The 20,607-nt window shown below is 38.9% G+C and overlaps 1 protein-coding gene across 5 annotated transcripts in view; it reads left to right on the top strand.

Annotated features, from left to right (window-relative positions):
• Positions 1-20,607, top strand: part of CWC22 (CWC22 spliceosome associated protein homolog) — a 61,853-nt gene that overhangs the window by 36,266 nt on the left and 4,980 nt on the right. For 3 of the 5 annotated variants that reach the window (XM_039327156.1, XM_039327155.1, XM_039327158.1), the window contains 6 exons: positions 1,356-1,433; positions 3,254-3,406; positions 3,813-3,940; positions 7,935-8,036; positions 8,726-8,916; positions 13,645-15,650. In XM_039327156.1, the coding sequence (XP_039183090.1) occupies positions 1,356-1,433; positions 3,254-3,406; positions 3,813-3,940; positions 7,935-8,036; positions 8,726-8,916; positions 13,645-15,560 (2,568 nt within the window). In that variant the 3' untranslated portion in view covers positions 15,561-15,650. Of the gene's footprint in view, positions 1-1,355; positions 1,434-3,253; positions 3,407-3,812; positions 3,941-7,934; positions 8,037-8,725; positions 8,917-13,644; positions 15,651-16,316; positions 17,992-20,607 lie in introns of those variants that run through there. The other 2 variants (XM_039327159.1, XM_039327160.1) reach the window with 2 other exon arrangements.

Raw genomic sequence — 20,607 nt, 5'->3', positions numbered from 1 at the left:
CTCCTCTTGTTTCTGATGTCTTGGACACCTCCCTGGAAGCGAGGTAAAAGCCCACCTTGCAGAAAGAAGTAAAGTTATTAAGAACACCATGAAGAATATTAGAGAAAAAAGTACCTTCTGCAGTGCAAGTGAGAACTTTTGGGGAGCTTACCAACGTTGACCTGGCTAAGTGAAATTATTGTTGCCTAGACCTTGTTCAGCAATCTGTGCTTTCTTCATTTGCATCACAAAATGTTCCCTGCTTTTGAACGCAGCATCTTTTTTTAAAAAAAATCTATTTTTCCTGTTTTGTGTTTAATTTTAAAGAAATCTCAGGTTCGATTATATATTTTCAATAGCTATAAAAAGGGTATTTGGCTACTTAGTTTCCAGTACATTGATCAGTAATGTCTGAATAAATCATACAGTGTAACTATATTCAGATCTGCATCATCGTATATGCTGACTTTAACAATTGATATATAGATGTTTTGTTTTCTTCTATTTGATGCAAACTGCCAGCAAGTCCCCATAGTATATGTAGCATTCAATTGTAAGAGTTGAACAAGTGGATCAGTGGTTGCAATTAATCTCTGAAACTGCAGTGCATTGCTAAATGCTGCTCAATGACTCCTATCACATCGTGTGTACAAAATAATGGCAAACGATTAGATCTCAGCCTGCTTATTTTGAATAAGCCAGTAAGAGTGACTTTATAAGCAAATCTGTTTTCCTGAACTCAAGATATTCTGGTAGAAATCACGAGTAATATTTAAATTTTCAAAATGTTGTAATATTTAATTACTTTAACCTCTGGGGAATATTATAGCGTGGTAACTACTGTTCAGGGAGTAAAAAGTAATTTGTTCTTCAAGTCATGCTGACTTCATTAGCAACAGCCTCAGCACTTTGCCCTGCTTTATTGCATAAAATCTGATTGACTGCAGTATTATTCCAGTGGAGCAATATTACAAGTAAATATAAGTGCTTTAATGTATTAAATTCATGTAAAAATGCAACAAGGAATTGTTAAGATTATGATAGTTAGCCATTTATTATCATTTAAAGAAACAGAAAACCTTGAATATTTATGTGTATTTCAACTGATCATGATGGCTGATCAGTCAATCACACATTGCGCTAGGCAGAAAATTTTAACAAAGCATTTGTCTTAGGATTTCATCTTTCCATCAGTAACTTTTCATGTTGAAAGTTAAGTGTATTCAGAGGGCTTCATGTTGACTTATTTATCAAATTTATCTATATTTTAAGGTAATGCATGTTTTTTAATTTCTGCATTAGTGCCATGATATCGCTGTAATAATTTTTAATTGAAAACATGTTATTTCATAAATACCATTATCTTTTTGTAACAGAAAGAACTATGCAACATGATACTTGATTGTTGTGCTCAGCAAAGAACATATGAAAAATTCTTTGGTTTACTAGCTGGGGTGAGTTGCCACTTTTCACATCTATATCCCTTGCCATTCCATACCCCTCGCTATGTCTTTCATAAAGAGGGCTCATTTACAAAATGTTTTTCAATATCAGTTGGTAACTTTTCATTAATGACTTGTAGTTGAAAAGATGACGCAGATAATGGCATCTTGAATTGCACAGTTTATTAACATTACAAAATAGTACCAAATATGTTGAGAAAAACTAGCATCTTCCCAGATGTTTTTTTTAAATATGGAACTTTGAGGATGTGATTTCAGTAAAAAAGATGTGTCTTTTGCTTCTGTATATGTCACTTCCAAGGGGATTCCTATTTTTCAGTACGATTCCCAATTGTAGGCTTAGTAGCTACAATAACCATCAGAGCAATGCTGTATTTGTGACAAGGTGATCTTTGGCAGTGAGGTCAAAAGGGAGAAGTATAGCTAAAAGTAATCCTTAAGAGCAGAGGTCTTCAATCTTGGCCCTTTTATGACTTGTGGACTTCAACTCCCAGAATTCCTCAGCCAAGCACACTAGCTGAGGAATTCTGGGAGTTGAAGTCCACAAGTCATAAAAGGGCCAAGTTGGAAGACCCTTGCTTAAAAGAGTCTATGTTGATGTAAAGGAAGCCAGCCTATCTTAAGACAAGTGATTCCAGTGATGGTCTTTCCAGTGGTAATATATAACTGTGAAAGCTGAACACTGAGGTAGAGTGAGAAAAAGAACATAGAACCATCTAATGGTCTGTTTGAAGAGAGTGGAGAAAAAAAATCAGTCCTAAACCAAATAATGATTGTTTTCTTGGGGTGACTGTCAGCAAGATGATACTTAGATATTTGAGGATGTGCACAGATGATGGCCTAGAAAAGTTCCTTTGCCTAGCAATGTTGCCTGGCAAAAGATGGCTGGATGGAACAAGATCACTGGAATGTCCTCTCTGATTTCCAAAATTCTCCCGCTAACTATTAGTTAAATTGTCTTCTTTTTATGTTTAGTTGTCTTTAGAACCAAACTTGTACTGGAAAAGAAACCAGTATGGTAGTCCTTGACTAATGACTAGTCACTTAATGACTGTTCAAAGTTAGGAGGGACCCACCCCCCCAAAGTACTTATGACTCTGTTCCAATGTTCTGATGGCCAGCCCTCCCGTCCTGCGCAGTCATATGACCGCTTTTTGGGCACTCAGCAACTTGCCCACAACTGTTTGCATCATCCCATGGTTACGTGACAGCGATTTACAACCTAGCCCTGGTGGCCCAGTGGTTAGAATGCCGTATTGCATGCTAACTCTGCCTATAGCCAGAAGTTTGATCCTGACCGGTTCAATGTTAACTCAGCCTTCCATCCTTCCGAGATTGGTAAAATGAGAACCCAAAGGGTTGGGAGCAATATGCTGACTCTGCAAACTGCTCAGAGAGTGCTGTAAAGCACTGAGAAGTGGTATATAAGTCTAAGTGCTCTTGCTATTGCTATTTTTCCCGAAAACCAGCATTTTCTTCTGGTTTTGGGCAAAAAGGCCCATAGCAAACAATGAGTTTGCTTAATGATTGTGGTATTTGTTAAGACCACAAACTCACTTAACTCAATGATTCGTTTAATGCCTGCAGCAAAAAAAAAGGGTCATAAAATCAGGATGATCATGTGGGTGACCTGCTTTATGACTTTCATGACTTAGGACCATAATGGGCAGGCTCCATTATGGTCATAAGTCAAGGACTACCGGTGGTTTTCCTTTTTAATTTTCTTGGTCTATTTAGTCCTAGCACAGTGCTGAAATCAGTTTTTTTCCCCTCATTCAGTTTTCTTTGCTGTGTTTTTATTTTATATTTAGCGCTTCTGTATGTTGAAAAAAGAATACATGGAATCCTTTGAAGCAATTTTCAAAGAGCAGTATGATACTATACATCGGTTGGAAACGAACAAGTTGAGGAACGTTGCCAAGATGTTCGCTCATCTTTTATACACAGATTCGCTTCCATGGAGTGTATGTAGCCAACATTTGTAGCCTTGCACTATCCATTGAGTTTTGTATAACTTTTTTTTTTAACTTCTATAGATGTAAGTGGAATTATTTCCAATACATATTGAGAGTGAAGAATTACATTGACTTTCAAGTCTGGCAAGGGACACAAATGCTTTGAAAGAGAGGATTTCTTGAATTTAGGAAAAATTGAGATAGTTTGTTTGCTTGGAATCTATACTTGGCTTAACTGATAATGTGATGTATGTATGTATGTATGTATGTATGTATGACTATATTAACAAATATTTATCACGAGGAATATGCTACCACTCGAGGAAAATCAAAATGCATTAGGAAACAAAGGAAAATGAGTTTATTTTAAAGAGGAAAATAATATTTGGCATTTAGTTATCCCTTCTGTTTGTAGGTCCTTGAATGCATATCTCTAAGTGAAGAAACTACAACATCATCCAGTAGAATTTTTGTTAAAATATTCTTCCAAGAGCTTAGTGAATATATGGGACTTCCTAATCTTAATGCAAGGTTGAAAGATGAGTAAGTAACCAATCATATTGTAAATTACTTTTCTAATACCTTGTTTAGGATTGTTTATAATTTTATCAGATTGTTAAACATTAAAGTTGATAAGTAACACACAGTTCTCAGAGGGATTTAATACATTTTAATAAAAGGTAAAATCTCCCTTAAAGCCCTAATAACTTACATGGATATATCCATGTTGTTTTCTTTAATAACAAAGTGGAAAGAGTTTGACATTGCCTTCTTGTGGGATTTGGCTTTCAACTTTCGGTTTGTAACACTCTTGAAATTTCTCGTGTTCTCCCATCCAAGTGTTAAACCTGCTTATTTTTATTGAGACCAGCAAAGGCAATGTTTCCCAACTTTAACAGTTTTAAGATATATATGGACTTCAATTCCCAGGATTCCTTCAGCCAGCATGCTGGCTGGGAGAATTCTGGGAGTTGAAGTCCACACATCTTAATGTTGCTGAAGCTGAGAAACACCACGTTAAGGTAAAAGTAAAAGATGTCACCTGCTGGGATATATTGTAATGCTGCAGTAGTAAGAGTAACGCTTCCTGTGTAATATAGAATCCAGTAAAAAGATGTGACTTTTGCTTCTCTCCCAGCTCTTTTCCCAGTCATATACCGAAGGGGGAAGGGTTGTCCCCACTTTTCCCCTCATCTCTCATATTCTGTTTCAGGCACCATCTGCCATCTCCATTCATCATCACTACGAATCCTTTTGTTTCTTTATTGCAGACATGTCAAACACAAGGCCCGGGGGCTGGATGTGGCCCGCGAAGTGATTTCATGTGGCCCGCGAAGCTATCCTGGAAACAGTGAAGGAACGGCCCCCACTGCCTTGGCCCCGGCCCAGGTCGGCCGGGAGCCAATGTACAATTTTGTGATGGCCATCTATGCTGAAATGCATTCAGTCTTAGCTCCACAAGGCTGTCTGGAAACAGTGAGGAATCAGCCCCTGCCGCGTCAGCCCCACCTCCTGGGTGCATGCTGGGGAGGTTTCACCCTTTGTGAGGAATGAAGAAATGCACCATCGCCTGGAAGTGGCCAGCAAATGGCCCTCGCCTACTTCACCTATCTGGCTTGATGGGCTCCGGGGGAGGGGTTTCGGCAGACATCAGGGTGCTCTCCTCACAGCGCCAAGAGCTGAGCCAGGTGGCGCAAATCTGATGAGAAGTGCAATACTGCCTAGCCCCCAGTCTGCCCAGTTTCAGTAGGCAGCAAGATGCAAAGCTGACGAGCTTCACACCGCCTGGCTCAACCTCTTGGCACTGTGAGGAGAGCGCCTCACTTCCTGCCTTGACGTGAATGATATAGAGCTAGCCATGCCCACCCAGTAGGCCACACCCACCCAGTGGGCCTCACCCACTCGGCCCCCCCAAGAGCAACCGCAATGCTGATGCGGCCCTCAGTGAAATTGAGTTTGACACCCCTGCTTTATTGGGTGGCAGTTGCAATTCTTGCATGGCACCACATGGGGGCAGATGGCAGCATCACCCAGTAACTTGATTAGACCCTCTGTGGCTGCCAATCTGAAACAAAAGTAGGAGAGATGAATGTTGGTAAAGATCATTTCTTTGTGTGCTTCAGAGATTTTTTTTTTTTGTTTGGGGTTGCAAGGAGCAAAGGGTCCATTAAATGCTATTAAAATTATTGCACTTGGCTCATTTTGAAGAAGATAAGATAAACAGTTATATAAGTGAGCCCAGAATTACAGTCGTAAGTCATACCAGTCTGAAAAGCGGGTTTCCAGGTGACCCAACTTTTTTCCAGCATTTGTTAAGCAAACATTGTAGTTATTAAATGAAGCCATTGTATTCAGTGGCCATTTTTTGCCAGAAACTGTAAGTAAATGCCAGCTTCCAGTAAAAAAAGAAAAAAAAACTTGTAAATTGTCACTACATGACTGCAGGATGCTGCCCAATAACCATAAATGTGGGCCAGTTGCCAAATGCCCCAAATTCAATTATATGATGGGGGTGGGGGGGGCATCAGTACTTTGAAATAGGGTTGTAAGTAATTCTGAGGAGATCTGTTGTAACTTCAAACGATTATATGTTAAGGACTTTCTGTAAATTATGTTTCTTTAAAGTAAAGGGGCAAAGTAAAATCTAACACAGGGTAAAAGTTTGCCCTTCCTCTCCAAATACAACCTTCATCTTGCCTGCCATCGTGATTTCAATATTGTCCAGATTTCTGGGTTATAAAGTGAATTAGCCCTGACCTAGCAGGACTTTATAGTAGCATCAATTTTAATTAATTGGTGAAATTTACCACTGATCTGGTATTGAATAATGAGCAGCAGATCAACCAGATCAACTCATACCTTTTTCTACCATCAGAAGGCCTTATATGGGATGAGTCAGTCTAATGTTGTTTAAATGGCATTTTGTATTACGTGTCTAAAATATTTTTAGAGAAAAATAACACTAATTTTATTGAGCATAATACCGTTGGGAAAAAATTAAACATTTGATATAGTTTTTTCTCAAACTAGTTGTCAAAAGACTTTAAACACTTGTTTCAGTAAGAAGTAAATTGAAGAACGGTCTAATTCTAGAGCAATTGCTTCTTCGCAAACATGTATTCATTACTTTAGATCAGTGGTGGCGAACCAAAGGCACAGGTGCCAGAGGCAGCACTCAGAGCCCTCTCTGTGGGCACACGCGCCGTCGCCCCAGTCCTAGGCCTTCAGCTGGGTTTTATAAAACCTTTTTGCTTTAGGCCTCCGCCGCCGTGTGCAAAAAAAAAAAAGGTTCAATCAATCAGTCAATTTCAACTTCTCGCGGGAAAAAAAGATCTTGCAAAGTTGGAATTGATTGATTGAACTTTTTAGTCCCATCCAGTTTGCCATTACCACCGTATCCACGCCCACCCAATGAGCCACACCCACCCGGTACCCGACGATGCATAAGTGGGTTTTGGGTTGCAGTTTGGGCACTCGGTCTCTAAAAGGTTTGCCATCACTGCTTTAGATGGATAGCAGCCTTACCATAAAACCTCTCTTGATAAAGCTGATACATTGGTTAATCTAACAACACCAGTCTCTGTAAAGAAAAAGCTTCTTAACTCATTGATCCTGTGCAAGGACTAAAGAATGTGGGTTTTTTTGCTTTATACAAAAATATATACCGTATGTCCATTTTACTTTGAAATTAGAAAAATTGATATATGTTGTGGATCATTTTGAGTGAAACATAAGGCAGGCCAAAGTAAAACCCAGATTGTTTAGGTTGAACTAAGGAGAAATTTCTTGACAATTAGAACAATTAACCAATGGAACAAGCTGCCTCCAGAAGCGGTGAATGCTCCAACACTGGAAGTTTTTAAGAAGAGACTGGACAGCCATTTGTCCAAACTGGTGTAGGGTTCCTGCCTGTGCAGGGGGTTGGACTGGATGACCTCCAAGGTCCCTTCCAACTTTATTATTATTATTATATACAGAAGGCAATATATACAGACGTATGTTCTGTAAGCAGCCCAGAGTCACCCTATCGGGGAGATCAGCAACATATAAATTTAATAAATAAATCAATGTACACTCCTACCCATGCCTTTTTCTGTTTCCTCCCCTTAGCCACTGCTGATTTTCAAGCACTGCATTTCCTCTCAACTCTCCTCATCCAATCTTTCACATACTTTTTTTCCCTGCTTACACCTACATAATGGACACAATTACAGACACCTCTGCTTCCTAGGGCCATACTTTCCTGTCACAAGTTTTCTTACAACTTCATTTAATGATTTTTTAAAGAAGTCTTTGTGTTGTACTCCTTCAGAATGTATGCTCCCAGTAAACTGTATTTATTGAAAAAATCACTTTCCCATCCCATCTGCCAGTGAAGGATTTTTAATTTAGTAAGGTGCAGATTTCTATAGTAGCAAATCTTGTGTAAATTGAGCTGATTGTTTTAAATATTTCTAAACTGGAATCAAAATACATTTGTGTGGAGCATTTGATATTCTCAGTCTTAGAAAGGATTGTTATGTTTGTTTTTTAACAGAACCCTGCTACCGTTCTTTGAAGGATTATTACCACGTGACAATCCAAGAAATACTAGATTTGCAATCAATTTCTTCACTTCAATTGGCCTTGGAGGATTGACGTAAGAAATTGTTTTTTAATTTATGTATATACATACATATTTAAGAAGTTCCTGTACATTTGTCACATAATATAGATTTTGGATCTGACCCTATGTATACTAGCGAGTGAAAATATATTCAAACTTTGCTTCTAATGTCCCTCAAGATAGCTATTGGAGACAAATGCACAAGCAAGGCCTATAATTTGAAACCCAGTACATCTGTGCACAACTCTGTGAGATCAGTATTGCGACAAATTTGACAATTCAACATTTTATGTTGGCCTTCACGTGCTGGTTCTACTTAAACACTCTTATTAATGTGGGCAACTTTTTCATCATTGGAGGCTGCTTTTGTTTACCTTGTGTTTTTTTCAGAAGTTAGAAGTCCCCAAAGATGAAAATGTGGAAAAAAAATCCACACTGCTGATCCTGGGTGGTGTTATCAGTATTAGGTAGAGATGCGTTCTCACCAGACATGAGTCTGAGGAGAAGGTATCACCCAAACCAATTTACATGTTGGCATTGACTCTACAATCTCAACAAGAAATTTAATACTGGATGGAGTTGGGTTGACAGCGATTAGTAAAGTAGCTTTTATCAATTCAGTAAGATTTTTAAAAAAAATAGAAATACAAGGCAGGGTACAACTCAACAACCACTTAAGTTATTTTTATATATTTTATGTTTTGTTAAATTTGTTTCAATAGCGATGAATTACGGGAGCACCTGAAAAATGCACCAAAAATAATAATGACTCAGAAGCAGGATGTGGAGTCATCTGATTCCTCTTCAGAATCAGATACATCTGATTCGGAGGAGGATTCCAGCAGCAGTGAGAGCTCAGGATCCTCTAGTGGGAATGAATCCAGTTCTGACAATTTAGACAGCAGCGGCTCAGGTAAAGTTCTGTCATCAGTTTCCTTTAGTGATGAGCCATTTGTTCAAGCAGGCTGCCTTTTTTTGCTTGAAGGTAATTTGAGATGTCTAAAATCTGCAAACATTCAGAGTAATAAATCACCTGGCTAAGAATGTAATGGGTGGTTCATATAAAAGAAACATTGGGATAGGCTTTAGATAGAAATGTTATGCCATACAGCGATTTAATATTCTGGAACTATGGAATTAGAATAACCAGACTACCTCTTTGAAGGCTTTTCTATCACCCTCACCTCAGTTAGAGGATTATGAGTTTTCATATGTCAGGTTATTTAATTTTGAAGTATGAAATGCATATGGAAGCAAGAAGTCTTGAAAAAACATTCCTGTTCTTTAAAAAGTAAAATCCACAAGGGTGAGGAAGGGAAAGTGAAGACTGATGTGACAGAGACAACAAGGACACAAGTAACTAATTTTCCCATTTAACAGACTCTTATTTACAGTAAGTCTTCAAGTCAATTCATTTGGGTTTATCCCCAATGAAAAATACAAGTGTCCTCAGGTTACAACCACTTGTTCAGCAACTTTTTAAACAATGGTGCTAAACAAGTGGTACTTACAACTGATTCTCTGAGGTCCAGCCATTTTTGTGTCTCCCCAATGATCATGATTTCCAATATTTCTGTTGGCTTCCCAAGAGCAAAGTCAATGGGGAAGCCAGTTGAAAATTGCATTCACGAGATCCTTGCCTAACAACCTGTGAAGTCCCCTGTTAATGATAGCAACTGGGACTGCCATCATTAAGCAATGCAATCATGTGACATTGTGCTTTATGACCACATTGCTTAATGAGGCAATTCGGGTCCCAATTGCCATTTTAATCTGAGGACTATCTTGTAAATATTTTAAAATTGCAACTTTACTATAGCTTTTTAATATAGTTAGCTGGAGAAAATTCTGCTATGATCCATTCTCTTGATTGATTCCCACAATGGCAGATTTATTGCCGTCTGAAATTCACTTCTTTTTCATCATCTTTAAAAATACTCTCTCACACAAAAAAAAGTAATAACGTACACCAATAACATACTTGGGAATTATGCAAAAGAAATACATTCAACATGCATAATGAAAACGCCATGGTGAAGCCCCTCAGGCATTGCTAAAATAGAAGAGCTTTATTTTGTTTGCCTCTCTTATTAATTAAAGATATGATGCAGTTCTTTTTGGCATATGTATGTGGCTCTGTAGAAAATATTAATAGTTATTTTTAGATTAATGTAATGAAGCGCAGTGCAACCCAGCTGATTTTACATTTTATTACATATTATCCTGCTTTGTTAAGATTTATTACCATGTCAGAGTGTCGGCTTTCCCTGGTAAACCAGATAGAATCACAACTAGATCAGCTAGTTCTACTTTATTGTAAAGCTACATTGATAGAATCTTGCAAGTTTAAAAACACTATTCTTCCCCATCTCCTTTATTGCCCAAGAAACTAGGGAAGGTCACTTCTGAGCCCCTTGCCTTGCCCACTATGCAACTGCAGGCTATGCTGTCTCTTACCTGATCATTCTCTAGGCAGCATTTCTTTCCTTTGTCTCCCAAGGTCTTTTATCACATTCTATTATATGGATCATATCTGCAGTTAATTGTTGGGGCAGCTGATAGCCCAGCATGAGTTTCTGCATTGAAAAAGGATTTCAAGTAAATTAGCTATATGGGTGAGATCAAAGGCAAAAATACAAATAATCCTCAATTTACAATGGCAGTCCCCGTTCCCGTTGTTAAGCAGTTTTAAAACTAAGGCAACTTCCTGCTAGTTTCCAATGACCAAACGCTGTGGGGAAGCCGGCTGACAGTTGCAAGTCCCAGGTCAGCAGGCAAGTAAGTGTGGTCAGTGCTTGATGGTACAAGAAGATGCATGAGGATTGTGGATTTGTGTGTGTGTGTGTGTGTGTAGGGTACGTGAGAGACATTTGTGTCAGAGAAGCGATGGGATACATGAGAGGTGTGGCACTGGTCAAGGAAGGTATGGGGGATGCACAGGAGGTACAATGCAGGTCAGGGAGGATATGAGAGGATATGCAAAAGGCATGGGTTGTGATGGGTGTGAGGTGTGAGGGAATGCAAGAGGCATGATAGGGACAGTGAAGATGTATATGAGGGATGGCCAAGGTCAGGCAGTGTACATAATATGAGCAGTTGTGCAAGCAGCACAGGTCAGGGAAAGTGTGTAAGGGAAGACACAGTGCAGGTTGAAGAGAGTGTATGAGGGGGGTTATAAGTGGCACATATCGGAGAGGGTTGCATAAGCAGGTGCACAAGGGTGCAGGGTTAGAACGGTGCACAAGGGAAGGTGTGCAAGGGTGCAGCACACATTAGAAAGTGCAAAGAGATGTACAAAGAAGTTGTGGCAAGGATTCAGGGAGGGTGCATGAGGTAAGAGTAAGTGGCTGGCACAGCATGAGTGCAGGAGGGAGGTGTACAGGTGTGGGAGACTTACCCCAGAAACTTGCAACCTTCCCTGCCAAATAAAGGTTGCCAAGCACCCAGATCAGGTTCATACAACTGAAGAAGTTCTGGGACGTCTAAACCTCCAAGAATTGGTTGTAAACACCATTCATTTAATGCTGCTTTAACTTTGAACAGTCACTGAACAAATGGTTGTAGGTTAAGAATGACTGGTATTTTAATTCACCTGACATCTTTTGCTTGCCCAAGCTGCTCCCTGCTTCCCCAGCCTCTCTACACTCAGGGAGCACCATTGCCTGCTTCCCTCAATCTCCCTTGGCTCCCATACCTCCCCTGGCTGTCCTCTACTTACATGGTCGGTCCCTTGCTTCTCTGATCTCCCTTCAGTAGTTCGGCATGGCATCCTCTTTCCCCCAGTCTCCCTTCATTCTAGCATGACCTTTCCCAGCTCCTCTACCTCCTGTGCCCCCGCAGGGCACTTTGCCTTCCTTACCTGGGACTCCTGCTATTTCCAGTTAACAAGTCGCGCATCTTGGGACTATGATGGCAGCTGGGACTGCTGGGATCTTTGGTGCTAAGTGAGGCAGGTACATGAAGTTCTAGCATCACTTAGCGATGGCAGTCCTGGTGCCAGTTGCCATCGTATAGCTCATTTTTTAAACGCAGTTTAGAACTTGCATATCCTTATTATTCATTATTCCTTTGATATATAAACGTGCTTTTCTCACTGAATGGGAATGTCAAATTGCCTGGTAGGGTTTCTAGCTTTCCTATAAAACATTGTTTATAGTGTAACAGTGTTGTTGTTGTTAATTGCGAAGTCGTGTCCAACCCATCGCGACCCCATGGACAACGTTCCTCCAGGTCTTCCTGTCCTCTACCATCTTCTGGAGTCCATTTAAGTTCACACCTACTGCTTCAGTGACTCCATCCAGCCATCTCATTCTCTGTCGTCCCCTTCTTCTATTGCCCTCAATCTTTCCCAGCATTAGGCCCTTCTCCAGTGAGTCCTTCCTTCTCATTAGGTGGCCAAAGTATTTGAGTTTCAATTTCAGGATCTGGCCTTCTAAAGAGCAGTCGGGGTTGATCTCTTCTAGGACTGACCGGTTTGAACGCCTTGCAGTCCAAGGGACTCGCAGGAGTCTTCTCCAGCACCATAGTTCAAAGGCCTCAATTCTTTTGCGCTCAGCCTTTCTTATGGTCCAACTTTCACAGCCATACATTGCAACTGGGAAAACCATGGCCTGGACTATACGCACTTTTGTTGGCAGGGTGATGTCTCTGCTTTTTAGTATGCTGTCTAGATTTGCCATAGCTTTCCTCCCCAGGAGCAAGCGTCTTTTAATTTCTTGGCTGCAGTCCCCATCTGAGGTGATCTTGGAGCCCAGAAAAATAAAATCTGTCACTACCTCCATTTCTTCCCCATCTATTTGCCAGGAATTGAGAGGGCCGGATGCCATGATTTTGGTTTTCTTAATGTTGAGTTTCAAGCCAACTTTTGCACTCTCCTTCTTCACCCGCATCAAGAGGCTCTTTAGTTCCTCTTCACTTTCTGCCATTAGTGTGGTATCATCTGCGTATCTTAGGTTGTTGATATTTCTCCCGGCAATCTTAATTCCAACTTTTGATTCATCTAGCCCTGCCTTTCTCATGATGTGCTCTGCATATAAGTTAAATAGGCAGGGCGACAGTATACATAGCACCCTAAGCATAGAAATGTTTTATGTGTAAATGTTTCTGGGTAAAAGGCCATTTCCATTAAATAGTTGTCTTAAGCCAGTGTTTCCCAAAGTGTGGTAAGCGTACCCCCAGGGGTACAGGAAGAGTTTGGTGGGGGTACGCGTTGCACTGGAGTTTAGTGGGGATCACGTGGGAATATCCACTGCACCGTGCTTAGCTGCGCCCACAGAACAAAGAAAGAAATAGGCGCGTATCGCAGTTTTTACATGGGAACTGGGGCCATCATACATCGTATCGCAACTCATTATGACGGGAACTTCTGCGCATCCTTCGCGCAGCTCTGGTTCGGCCATTTTTAAACTGCGGGAACATTAACAGTTAACGTTGAGCCTCGGAGCTGTTTAAAAGCCGGAGAATTGCAGTGTTATCAACAGTTAGACAGTCTTGTGAGGCATGACACGGCGTGAATATACTGCACTTCGTTATAGAGACAACTTACTTCTTTAATAGTTAATTCCGGGCGCCTGTTATCGTGCTTTAGTAAGTTCCACTGATTTTGATTATTTTTATAAGATACAATTTTTATCCCTAACAGAGATTATGGATCGCTGGTTGAAATCTGGAACTACTAAACCGAAAGAAAGTAATGATTGTAATAGCAATCAACGAACAGGAAATAATGAAATTAACGACGAATCAATTTCAATTCTGAAAGAACCTGTTAAGAAAAAAGCAAGGAAAACTCGCAAGTACGACAAAGAATATCTTAAATTTGGATTCTCATGGACTGGAGATGAAAATGAGCCTATTCCACTTTGTGTCATTTGTTTTGAAAATCTAACAAATGAAAGCATGAAACCATCCAACTTAAAGCGCCATTTTGAGACAAACCATAATCAGTACAAAGATAAACCCATAGATTTTTTTGAAAATAAACTTAAGGGTTTAAATCAGTCTCAAAAAGTAATGCAGGGTTTGACGGGAGGTGACAATCAAAAAATACTAGAAGCTTCATATCGCGTGTCACTTTTAATTGCCAAGTGTAGTGCAGCGGAAACCATTGGCGAAATTTTAATCAAGCCTGCAGCCAAGATAATGGCAGAAGTAATGATAGGAGATAGAGCGAAACAAACTTTTGACCACGTTCCTCTCTCAAATAATACAATTCATCGACGAATCATTGATATGTCTAATGTAAAACAGATGTTATTATCTGATATTTCTCAAAGTCGTTATTATGCATTGCAAGTCGATGAGTCCATCGACATTGCGAATTTTGCAAATCTTATGGCGTTTGTTAGATACGAAAAAAATCAAGAAATTCATGACGACTTTTTATTTTGCCAGCCTTTATTAGGTCACACAACAGGAGAAGATATCTTTAATGTTATGAATACATTTATGCAAGAGAACAAAATTGATTGGAATAGATGTGTTGGAATAAGCACAGATGGAGCAAAAAGTATGGTCGGAATTAATAAAGGACTCGTTGCAAGAATTCAAAATGTTGCTCCAAATGTCATATCCACACATTGTTGCATACACAGAGAGGCTTTGGCAACACATAAGATGCCCGCTGATCTACAGAAAGTTCTGGATGAAAGCGTGAAAATCATTAACTACATTAAAAGCCGCCCTTTGAATGCACGACTTTTTTCGCAAATATGTGAAGAAATGGGAAGTAGTCATACCCAGCTGCTTTTTCATACCGATGTTCGTTGGCTATCTCGGGGAAAAATTCTAAACCGATTGTTCGAACTTAGACATGAACTTCAATGCTTTCTTAATGATAGATTTGAGTTGAGAAATTGTTTACATGACTGGAAATGGCTTTGTAAACTAGCATACTTAGCAGATATATTCTCTGTTTTAAATTGCCTCAACTTATCGTTACAAGGCAAAGAAATTTCATTGTTTCACGTTCAAGATAAAGTGAACGCTACCATCGCAAAACTAAATTTATGGCAAAAGAGAGTTGGTAATGGAGAAGTAGACTCATTTCCCTCTCTTCATGAGTTTATAACAAGTTCGGTTACTAAAATTGAGGCTGATACTTTGAAATGCATAATACAGCATTTGGAGAGTTTGCAAGTTGGCTTGAAAAACTATTTCCCTGATTTAAACGAAAATATTGAATGGATAAGATATCCGTTCAACATTAACACAACATCCATGCCAGAAGGATTGTCGCATGCGGAAGAAGAGCAATTGTTGGAGTTAGCTTCGGACGGATTCTTGAGAAATAAACATAAGGAGTGTACTTTAACATCATTCTGGTTACAAATGCAACATGTGTATCCAGTTTTAACAGAAAAAGTCCTGAAATACATCTTGCCTTTTCCAACTTCATATTTATGCGAAATTGCTTTTTCTGCATTGGTAGACATTAAATCGAAAAAAAGGAACAGACTATTGGATGTGGAACCGGATCTCAGATTAAAATTAACAACCAGGGAACCAAATTATGATGATCTGTCATCTCAACATAAACAATTTCATCCTTCTTATTGAATCAAATAAATGTTCTTTATAATATAACTTTCGTTTATTTTGTGTATGTACAAAAAAAGAAAAAATAAATATATTTTGATTTTTATTAAAGCATATGTTTTTTATGAGGGGTACTCAGCGTTACGAAAATTATAGAAGGGGTACACATATGTCAAAAGTTTGGGAAACACTGTCTTAAGCCATGGATGTGAAGCCATGTAGTTGTGCCGGAAATTGGAAACAACAAAATTTTGAAGGTGTGACAGGATTATTTTTTGTTCATGTTAAATAAGGGTTGTTTTTTTAAACATCTGCACTTTAGAAGAAAATCAAAACACAGATGGTACTAAAATGGCAAGATTTTAATTGAATTGAATGATGTTATAGTTGTTGGGGTCCATTGGTCGTATTTCCTAATCTGTGAATTTTACACACACAAATGTCAAAATTCAAAATCAGTAATAAAGAAATGAAAGTTGGCATTTTCGAGAGAAATGCAGATGGTGGGCATTTCCTGGGAAATAAACAGAAAAGCTTCTGATAATAATTCTTGCCATGAAATGGCTGATATGGCCTCCCTGGGTGAGCAGAAACATTTCAGCTTATGTCAATGAGATATCACATCTCTTTCTTTGGTATTATTCTCCATTTCTTGAGAGTAATTAATCAGACTTTTCTTACCTATCCCATCTTGGGAATTTTGAATACAAGCAACATGGTTTGACAAATTAAAATTTTAATCTTAGAGTGAAAGCCCTGGGTTTTTTTTTCTTTCAGATAAGAAAAAGTCTCAAAAGAAGAAAAATCCGGATAAAGGTGCCCAGAGAAAACAAGAGAATAAGAAGAAGAAACTCGAAAATGAGAAAGAAGGGAGGCGGCTCGAGAGGGAAAACAGTGCTGCAAGAAACTCAGAGAGGAATGCTGACAAAAGCTCTATTAGAAAAGATGAAACATATTATGATAGAGATTATTCCAGCGATAGAAATAATTCCCGGAGTGGAAAGGAGAGGAATCGAGAAAAAAATGTACTTTTAGACAGCAAAACCGGCCATTCTAAAAAGAGAAAAGAAAGAAGATCTTCTTTTTCTGAAGATGAAGAGAGGGACAGGCACCATAGAGGGGACAGCAAGCTCCAGAGAGGGAAGAAGGACAGGTCTAAGTCCAGAGAGAGGCCTCACCATTATCCCAGTCCCGGAGAGTCTGAGGAAAACAACCAATATTCAAACCAGTATAAAGATATAAGGAAAGACGAAAGCAGGAGAAGGCATAGAAATGCTTCCCCATCCAGGCACAAATGAATCAAGAAGAGTTTTCAATATCGCCTTGCCATTTGAACTGTCTTTTTACAACTTGCTACACATTTTTTTAAAGAGAAACCTTTTGTACAAAATACTTCCAAATAGTAATGACTCTTCGAATCACTGTTAATTGTTGGAGCTTTCCGCTAAAGCTGCTGCTTAAAAGACTTTGAATCCAAGAGGAATTGAAGCCCTGTTATTTTGCCAGTAATACAGTTAAAAGTTGCTTTTCATTGGGATAGTAGTATGCTGTAGATATTTCTCCTTTAAATTTTATTTGTGTTCTCTGGAAATGCTAAACATTCCTTTCTTTTCAGTTTTGAATGTTAGATTTCAGTATATATTAAAGTATCATTCAGAAATAACATTTGTGGGGATTTTTTGTGAATTGCAGACTAAAAGGGCAGTCTTTTAAATCTGACAATGAAAAATAGATCAGTGTTTGGAAACTAAAGCTTTACCAATATCTATCATGGTATATTGGCCACATCCAATGCCACATATGCCTGAGATAAGCCCATCCCTGGATAAGCATGATTGATCCTTGTCTTTTTAACCAAAATGATATGATAACTTGCTATATGTGGATAAGTCAATTGTGAAAGTATAAATGAAAAAAATTTGAGGTCGGCTTATCTTCAGATGGCACCTTTTCATAGTATTTTGGTTAAAAATTCAAGGGTTGGCTTATCTACAAACAGACTTTGACACAAATATATGTGAGATTATACACACACACACACACACACATTCATACATACAGTATAAATTGGAAGGGATCAAGTTTAAAAAACGATTTTTTTATCAGAATTTGGAGAAAAAAACTCACACAAATTGGTTTAAAGAACAAGGCAGATTAATTATATGTTCTAGATGGAAAGCAGTTGTGAATACACAAAAGTAATATGTTGATCCTTGTGGCTGTAAATTTAGTTGTAAATTCTAAATCTACAAAATTTAGTTGTAAATTTTAAACAAGTTATGCTTCTGTTTAGAATTTTAAAATCTAAAGCTCAAAAAATAAATATGTTGAAATTGCCTCTTGTTAACTGAAAAAAGTCATTATAAAAGCTGAAGTTGAATAAAAATTCATGTAGCAGGATGGCTGGATATTGCTTTGATGATTTAATCATAAAAGATTATTTCTTTAAAAACCTAGTCAGAGTATGGGTATTTTTTCACTTCTGAAAAATATATAATTCTGGCAAGAACTATATTTGGTATTTTTAAATTATTGCCATTCAGGGTCTGATGTGAACAGTACTTTCATCAAATCTTTGTATCACCAATTGTTTTAAAATGCTTATGAGAGTTATCTATTGAATCAAAATCAAAATATATAAAAGCAATGCAAAACCTGCTTTCAATTAGCCATGAAAATAATACCACTGTTTAATAATTTCCATGAATACTTGTTAGTAAAGGAACATATGGGTGAACTATATAATTTAAGGCAATGTAGGAATAGAGTCTGGTTAGTCTATGGTAGGAAAAAAAAGGAATTTGGTAGCATCATTTCCATTTTTTTATTACAAGATTCTTTTGTGAGTTGCAGATCACTTTATTAGACTCATAGAAAGCCATCTGCATCCAATGAAGTGAGCTGCAGCCCATAAAAATTTATGCCAAATGGGAAAGGGTACTATCAGTCTCTTTCTATGTAATTTAAGTATCATTGAGGATAACACAACAAAAAACATTAAAATAGATAGGCTGTTGGTTTGATCTCTGAGCTTGGCAATTTGGCTGCAAATGTTTCGTCTCCATTCGGGTGGATATCTTCAGTGCACTTTGAATTGTGCTTATCTGTCAGAGCACTGGCCCTTGTGTGATGTAAATTGATGTTTATTTGTCTGGATGTTTCTGAGTCATGGTCTGATTTTGAGTTGTTTGGTTGGCTGGCTATTGTCAAGACATGGTCTGGTTTCTTGTGGTAGGAGGGGTTGTGATTTTTGCTGTGCGAGGGGGTGCCTTTTTGTTAAAATGCTGCCTTCAGGATTGCAATTGAAGTAGTTCCTTCGTTCTCAGCGGTTGATAGATTGGGTCGGTGTCAGTGTGTCTGTTTATTGACACATTGGTGGAGAACCAGGTTTTGAAGAATTCTCTTTCTCCCTGTGATTTCATTTGGGTTACAACTGTGGTCCTGGTTAGATCAAACTTGTGTCCTTCTGAGTCTTTGTGGAAGGAAATGAGGGATAAGTGGGTCATGTCTTTTGATAGCCAGGAAATGCAGTCTGATAGTTTTCTTCCTGCTTGGCCCACATAGTTTTTTTCACAGTTGCTCCATTGGATTTGGTATATGATACCTGATCTTTGGTTTGTTTCTGTCTGCTCCTTAGGTTTTGACAGGGTCCATCTGAGAGTTGAGGCAGGTTTTTGGGCTACTATGAGGTCGTGTTGGCCTAGTAGTCTTGCTGTCATGTCTGAAACATTCTGTATTGTGATTCATTTGGTCGTTGTTGTTCCTGTTGCAGCTGTTGTGTTGCCTTGGGTGTTTGTACTGTTTGTGTGTAATGATCTCTGGATGAAGTTTCGTGGGTATCTGTTTCTCTTGAAGACTTTGTATAAGTGTTCTTGTTCTGCTGATCTGGCTTCCGTGGTGTTGCAATGGGATTCCACTCTCCCGATGCAGCTTTGTTTGTGGCCTTTGGGGTGGTTGCTGTGGAAGTTGAGGATTTGATCTGTATGTGTTGTCTTCCTGCACACGGATGTTAGTAGTTGGCCATTGGTGGTTCTGGTTATAAGGATGTCCAGGAAGGGCAGTTGTTGTTATTCTTGGTTTCTATTGTAAATCGGATGTCTGCGAAGATGTTGATTCTTTAGTAGGTTTGGTCAGTTCTTTGGTAGGTTTAAAATAGATGTCTATAAAAATATTTTATTAAATCAACTGTCAATACAATTTGTACTCAAATTGTTCCCAATTTGTTCTCTTTTCTTTCTTAGCTTTTCAATTGTTTTCATTCTTTTAAAGCCACTGAATTGTGTCAAGAACAAAAATCTGTATGATAAAAGAGATGGGAATATTGCCCTTCTTCCTTTCCTCTATTCCTGAGTGGGATACTTGCAGATTTATTTTCCAGATGTGAAATCCGCCCATGATCAGGCCAACATCATTTATTGAAAGCATGTACAGAGCTGGAAAAAGCTCTGAAAAGAATAATAAAGATGATTGGGGAAATGGTTTCTTCTGCCTACCCTTTCACAATGAGAATTTCTCTTATATCTCACTCTGTATGGAAGCCTATTTATTTGTTTGTTGTGCAAAAGTTCAGAACATAGCAGCCCTGTCAGTGAGGGAGGACCTTTATAACTTCCACACGGACAGGGTGGTGTTACGTTTGGACCCCTCCTTCGTTCCAAAGGTCAATTCCCTATTCCACAGAGCACAGGAGGTGGTGCTATCAAACTTTTGCCCCGAACCATCCCATGAACTGGAGCGCAAGTGGCACACCTTAAACGTTCACAGAGTTTTAAAGCAGTACATCAAGCGAATGGCACCCTTCCGTAGATCAGAAGCACTGTTTGTCTCCTTCCATTCTCACACAAGAGGTCGGAGGGTCACCGCATCCACAATCGGTAGATGGATTAAAAGGTGTATAGGGAGGCATACAGGAGACAGTCCTTGATGGTCCCCAGGCAAATCACTGCACATTCCACACACAGTGCTGCAACCTCAGCAGCATGGACAACTCAGGCTTCAATTGAAGAAATATGTAGAGCAGCAACGTGGACATTGCCTTCCCCTTTTATAAGACACTACAAATTAGACA

Source organism: Crotalus tigris, unplaced genomic scaffold (assembly GCF_016545835.1).
Source record: "Crotalus tigris isolate CLP2741 ecotype Arizona unplaced genomic scaffold, ASM1654583v1 scf7180000024351.1097467, whole genome shotgun sequence".
Lineage (NCBI taxonomy): Eukaryota > Metazoa > Chordata > Lepidosauria > Squamata > Viperidae > Crotalus > Crotalus tigris.
Note: the sequence above shows the minus strand (reverse complement) of the source record. Positions and strands in the feature narration are given on the sequence as shown.